At 34.2% G+C, this 7,291-nt stretch overlaps 1 protein-coding gene across 1 annotated transcript; it reads right to left on the bottom strand.

Annotated features, from left to right (window-relative positions):
- Positions 1-480: 480 nt before the first annotated feature.
- LOC123656629 lies at positions 481-6,351 on the bottom strand. Its single transcript, XM_045592295.1, has 2 exons — positions 5,143-6,351; positions 481-570 (listed from the first exon to the last, which is right to left on the bottom strand). The coding sequence occupies exons 1-2, from the start codon at positions 6,001-6,003 to the stop codon at positions 481-483; spliced, it is 951 nt and encodes a 316-aa protein (XP_045448251.1). The 5' UTR covers positions 6,004-6,351.
- Between the last annotated feature and the right edge of the window lie 940 nt (positions 6,352-7,291).

Here is a 7,291-nt window from a genome sequence, read left to right as displayed (position 1 = left end):
TCTGTGTCGTACAACTGATTACTTTCCGGGATTGCGATTAGTACGTACTCTGCGGTCACTCAACCGTCTTCTAACCCGTTACGTCAGTGGCCGCATGCCACAATTAGAACACATGCGAGACTTGCATTACCTAGCCCAGACTTCAATCCAAGATATGATTTAGTACCGTGTAAAACACTGGTGGGTTTCTAAATTAAAATAGCCAAGGCGATTACCACAATCTGTCTATATTTTTGAACAGCGTAACGTTGTTAACAAGTCGAATAATAATGAATGCTTAAAATGATTATCTACCCTTTTTATACAATTTTATCGATGTGTCAAATCAAAGCTAATTATTGATTAACTTACATTTATAATGTTAAACGAATATAATTATAAATAAGAATAATAATTATTGATTTAAGAAATTAATACAATATGTAATTACTAAGCTATATCATAACAATTAATATTAACTACGTCATAATCGTTGAGCGACTATTGAATACTTGATAAGACTCGGCCATCCTGTGTAGGCCGTGTCCCACGGTCCTTGTTTTGCTGTTCTCCAGTGCTGATCCCCAAATTCTGGAACGAAAATATTGTACGGCAGTAATATGTCGTTTGTAATAACCACAGTTTTAAACGTATTTATTTTTGAATGTATTATCTAATAAATTATTGCGTCACACAGCTAGTAGTTGGTTTATATATGTTAAGATAACATATTTTCCTTAATTAGACTTGATTATACTCGTATAAGTTATCTCTATTATAGTATCTACTATACTATATGGATTGATATCGATCATATACCCGTCATTATTAATGTAGAACTGATCACACATTAGTATATATTATTTATATTGACTTGATCACAAAGCTGTCATTATATATAATATACATATAGACTTGATCACATAACCGTCTCTGTTTATTTAATCTTGATCACACAGTACTTTTTGAATTGATCACAATGCTGTTGTTATACGAGTATATGTAGACTTGATCACATAGCCGTCTCTGTTTATTTAATCTTAATCACACATTAGTATATACTTATATTGACTTGATCACAAAGCTGTCAGTATATATAATATACATATAGACTTGATCACATAGCCGTCTCAGTTTATTTAATCTTGATCACACAGTACTATAAACTTATATTGACTTGATCACAAAGCTGTCAGTATATATAATATACATATAGACTTGATCACATAGCCGTCTCAGTTTATTTAATCTTGATCACACAGTACTATAAACTTATATTGACTTGATCACAAAGCTGTCAGTATATATAACATACATATAGACTTGATCACATAGCCGTCTCTATTTATTTAGACTTGATCACACAGCAGTCTTTACTAAATCGTATATGGACTCGTCAAATAGCAATCATCATAAGGTAATTGGTTTGAAAAAGAAGTCTCATCATTTGTAAATATGTATATTGAGTAGTAAATAATATATGAAAACAATTATATACTGTACATACTCTTGCAACTTAATCAACTAATAAACCGTAACGCTAAACACATGTATATATTTTTTACTGTAATTATAGTACAACTAATGAAGAGTCACACACTTGTAACAACCTGTAACTAATCTAATATAGTAGAAAGAAAATTATATTATTCTAAATCTTAATTAACTTTCAAGAAGATCAATCAAATCGTCTCTATCTACTTCTCGGTCACTGCCTGAACTATCATCTTCGGACATGGTTGGTTTGTATGGTCTTAAGGTATCTCCACGAACAACAGCACTGAATTTTTTGTAACCTTTCATGCCCTTAATACTCGAAATCGTATATCGGTCTAATGAGCTCTCCGCTTTATATACTTTATAGGGGCCTGTGTAAAGCCCGTTTAACTTTTTAGTAACGCCAGTAGCTACATCCCTAGTTACACCACCTTTCCAGAGAACTAATTGGCCTACGGTATATTTGAGACACTTCTTATGATTTTTATCGAATTGTCTTTTCATAGTAGTCATGTTTCTGTCGATACGAAGCTTAGCAGTTTCTCTATTAGCCTGAAGTTCATTTTGTTGGGTTTCAGAGTTTGTGGGTGCATTTGAAGGAAAGGATGGATATCTAGAGTTTTTGTGACCAAACATAAGATTGAATGGCGAAAAATTAGTTGTCGCATTTGGTGTATTATTTATTCCCCAGACAATATCGTTTAACTTATTGTCCCATGTGCATTCGCTTTCTGACATAGTATTGAGACCATTAAGCAATGTGCGATTAACTCGTTCAACTTGTCCATTTGAGCGAGGACTGGCAATCGCATTTAAAACGTGTCTAAATTGATTTTCTTCGGAGAATTGCTTAAAATATCTACTCGTAAAAGCTTTGCCCCTATCTGTAATTATTCGAACTGGATAACCAAACTGCATAATGATATCTTTTAATAACCTAATCGTCTCTACTGAACTACAATTTTTGGCAGGTCGGGCGAATACAAATTTAGTAAAAGCGTCGATAACTACTAGAATATAAGTGTTACCCTTACGAGTTTTAGCAAAAGGACCTAAGTGATCCGCATGCAACGTATGCATAGGTATGGCTGGCTTGTTAATTGGGTGTAATTCACCTTCTAATCTACCGTAGTTACCCTTATTAAACGCGCATTGTAAACAAGAGTTTACATATTTTCTTATAAATCTTGTCATACCTTCAAACCAAAACTGAGCTTTAATGGCACTTTCACATTTTTCGAAACCGGGATGACCTATTTGATCGTGAAGTTTTTGTAGCAGACCGTATTTGGCTAGTTTAGGGATCACAAATCGCTCACCTGCAACAGTTTTTCTATATAGTATATCGTCTTTAACAATGTAATTTGCGGATAACTTTGTATCAGAATTATCATGAAGTCTAGAAATAATGCTTTTAATATTATCATCTTGCAATTGTAAAGTCATCAACCAGTCGGAGTTATCAATCATACATATCGTATAAGTCACGGGATTTCTACTCAGCGCATCCACGTGCCTCATGCGCTCGCCTGGCCTATATTCAATTTCAAGATCAAATTCTTGTATCGTAAGCCACCAACGAGCTATTCGTGGAATCAAATCACGTTTTACAAGAGTCGTTCTCAAAGCTGAGCAATCTGTTACAACTTTAACTTTAATACCTGTTAAATAAATTCGAAACCGTTTAAGAGATTCAACAACAGCGAGTGTTTCGAGTTCATAGCTATGATAGAGTTTCTCTTCGTTACTTGTTACCCTACTAAAATAAGCTATTGGTTTTAAACTATTATCAGTTTGATACTGCATTAAAATCCCGCCTAAACCTACTTTGCTAGCGTCGGTATGTAATTCTGTCTTTGCATCAGAGTTATAAATAGCTAGAACTGGCTTTTCAATCAACCGTTGCTTAAGAGTTTGAAATGCATTTTCTTGGTCTGGACCCCAATACCATTTAACATCCTTTTTTGTGAGTAAAGTAAGAGGGCGAGCAATTTGGGCAAAATTTTGAACGAATTTCCTAAAATATGACGTTAAACCCACAAACTGTCTAATCTCATGTACGTTACGTGGCCTGTTATAATCTGCTACACATTTTATTTTAGCTTGCCCTGGCTGTATAGTTCCGGCTGAGATTTCGTGACCTAAGTACGTTGCTGTACGCTTTAGAAAAGAACATTTACCAAGATTTAATTTTAAATTTGCCTGTGTTAATAATTGAAGAACCTTTTCTAATAGTACTAAGCCTTCCTGTACAGTACTTGTTGGCAACATCACGTCATCAAGATAAAGAGCTATATTTTGATCCACTCTGCCTAGTGTCATTTGTATTAATCGAGAGAATACAGCTGGGGCATTGGCTAAACCGAAGGGCATCTTCAAAAATTCATACTGACCCGATGAAGTGACAAATGCAGTCTTCGGTATAGACTCTTCGTGTAGGCTGATTTGGTAATACCCTTGAGCAAGGTCAAGGGTTGTGAAAAACAATTTACCCGACAGCTTATTGACCTGATCGTCGATATGTGGTAAGGGATATCGATCTTTAATAGTATTAGCATTTAACGCTCTATAGTCAACACAAAGTCTATAATCCCCACCCTTCTTCTTAACCAGGACTACGGGGCTAGCATAATCTGAAATTGACTCCCTTATGATACCTGCCTCTAATAAATCCTTGATTTTTCCGTTAACAATTTCGTTTTCTTTATGCGATAATCTATAGGGCTTACGACAAACAGGTTGGTTACTAATTGTATGGATGTGCATCTTAATAAGATCGGTGCAACCTAAATCTTTTGTACTTCTAGCAAATGAGTGACTATACCTATTTAAAAGTGATAATAATTGTTTATTTTCCAAATCACTAAGCTGACCTTTCTTAATGTCAGATAAGTTAATTCGCATGTCGGTAGTTTCTGAACTTTCTATAGCCAGTATTCTAGATCCCTCATCGCAAATTGGTATCGTTACCAACTCCGCTCTAGCTATCAGTCTATGAGCCTCCCATACTATATCTGTATTTCCTAAATTGACAACTTTCAAATGAGAACTAAATTGTTTAATAACAGCTGATGATATCATATAAGAAACATTTCCTAACTGCATCCATACTGTATTTGTTAAAAATGTGTGCTCTTTTCCAATATTCTTAAAGCAGTCAACGTAAACTTCTACATATAATTGATTATATTTTGGTATTACAACTTTATCTTTCAAATAAACTGGAAACTTCACAACAAAATCAGATGCCTGTAGATTAATGTTCGTAAACAGATCCTGCACAAAGTTACTTTGAACGAAACATATAGATGAATCAGAAGTGACTAAACTAACGTTTTTACTATTAATCATTGTTTGTCCAATTAATAAATCAATATCCGATGTTATATAATTAGTTAATTCAACAATTCCATTCAATTGGACATTATCTATTAAAATACTTAAGTAACACGAACCGAGTGAGTTTACGCAGGCTCCTCCGAAACCTTTCATAACAGTGGTGCTTGGATTAATTTTAATTTGTAAGTTCTTAGCTTGTGACATACAAAGCAAATTAATTTTACTGCCAGTGTCTATGAATGCTCTTAACTGTCGCCCATTTACTATCACTATTCGTTTGTAAATATCAGCATAAATATCGTAAGTAATATGAAACACCTGACTAACCTGATTTAATTGCGGTCGCGATGTCCCAGCACCAAACCAACAGGCTGCAGTAGTATGTCCGTTACGGCGACATTTTTCGCAGTGCTGTTGTTGTCTACAGTCTCGTGCTTCGTGACCCGGCCGCCGACACATGTAGCATATCTTCGGCTGGAGCTGATGGCTTGATGTTGAACCTAGCGCACCATTATTGGTTCCTCTTTTCCACGTCGATTTCCGCACAGTTTGTGTTTCCATTCGTTTGAAATTTTCTAATGATGATAAATAGCCATAATATAATTGTTCAGGAGTATTACAAGTATATGCTTTAGCGTTGGCTCTCAGTTCATAAGGTAGTCCACGAATTATACACGAGATAGCATCTTCGCCGGTGATGTTACATCTCTTAACTAAAGACAATTTCTCATGATAATACTTCGTCATAGTCTCTTTGTCTTCTTTTGTCCTCGCCAACATCCGTTCTAATTTGTCCACGTAATCAGTCGATCGTGGAAAGGCAGTCTGCAGCATCTCCTTCCATTCATCCCATGTCAGGTCATAATTATCGAGATCGTCGTACCATTCTCGGGCGGAGCCACGTAGTCGTAATTGCATAATAAATGTTCGATCGGTGTGATCCCAGCCATAAACGTCGCCCAATTGATCTATTTTGTGCAGCCAACCTATAATATTGCTATTAGTGTCCTCCGGTCGAAATTTAGGGATCACTTCCGCATCACTGGGAGCAACGTGTCGTTTTTTGTACAGTTTCTTTTTACAATCACCGTCAGAGAAAAAAAAATCACTGTTTTCATCTTCCGAGCTGCTTGATTCATTATTTTTTCGTTTGCGCTGGCCCAAACCATCTAAGTAAGGTCCAGACATTTTTGGGCACAATCCCACTTCTGAGATGTAAAACACTGGTGGGTTTCTAAATTAAAATAGCCAAGGCGATTACCACAATCTGTCTATATTTTTGAACAGCGTAACGTTGTTAACAAGTCGAATAATAATGAATGCTTAAAATGATTATCTACCCTTTTTATACAATTTTATCGATGTGTCAAATCAAAGCTAATTATTGATTAACTTACATTTATAATGTTAAACGAATATAATTATAAATAAGAATAATAATTATTGATTTAAGAAATTAATACAATATGTAATTACTAAGCTATATCATAACAATTAATATTAACTACGTCATAATCGTTGAGCGACTATTGAATACTTGATAAGAACCGTTAAAACTACCTTTTTGCTTCATCTCCTACTACATTCCATGCGCCTTTACGTTTACGATTTGTGATTTACTGGAATGTAAGGCAATCGTGTTTATCGAATGGAAATTATCGTGATGTTATACTCATAAACGTGTTTTAAATTGCGTAATACAAAATTAAAATTGTTATGGATATCGTAATAATTTAAACGAAAAGTACTGTAATTTTGCTCATTTTAAATTATAAAATGTTTTTGAGGTTAACATTCTTTACAAGGAACACTTTACTACAAATACATTATTAACGGGCACTTAGCAATTCACTTTTGCAAGTTACTGATAAAGGAGATTTCCTAAAGGAATTTTATTTTTCACCCTTATTTACGTATTCTTAAGCATTCGAAGCCAATTAGTTCTGAGAGTTTTACGAAAGCTAACAAAGAAGAAAAGTCTGAACAGACTAACCACAGAAGTACAGCAAAAGATTCCGCCTTCAAGGGAATGCAAGCAACTTGTTTGAAGGGAAAACTTTAAATTGCATTTTAAATTTTGCTCGTTAAAATTACATTCGCATACAAACACCATCTTATTTAATTATTTTCTCATATCTCCAAAGCGTAGTAATCGAAGTATTAACCTTACTCTTGGATGGAAACTAGTTACAATGGCGATTAAGGAATAATTACTTTACAAGCAGTAAAAGTTTTGTATAACTCGATAAAACTAAATATGTATTATAACATTTTTTATTGTCATATTTTTAAATCACCTTATTTTCTTATTTTTTGTTAACTATAACAAAACCAATCCACATTACACGATAAAAACATTAATAATGAAAAAAATTGAGAAATTTTGTTTTATTTTTAATACTGGAAAGCCAAACAAATATGACGATGCAAAAATATATCATATATGATGATCATGCGAGGTCAAAACAAATTGGGC

This window comes from Melitaea cinxia, chromosome 9 (assembly GCF_905220565.1).
Source record: "Melitaea cinxia chromosome 9, ilMelCinx1.1, whole genome shotgun sequence".
Taxonomy (NCBI): domain Eukaryota; kingdom Metazoa; phylum Arthropoda; class Insecta; order Lepidoptera; family Nymphalidae; genus Melitaea; species Melitaea cinxia.
The sequence above is the reverse complement of the archived record's forward strand: the minus strand, read 5'-3'. Positions and strand labels throughout refer to the sequence as shown.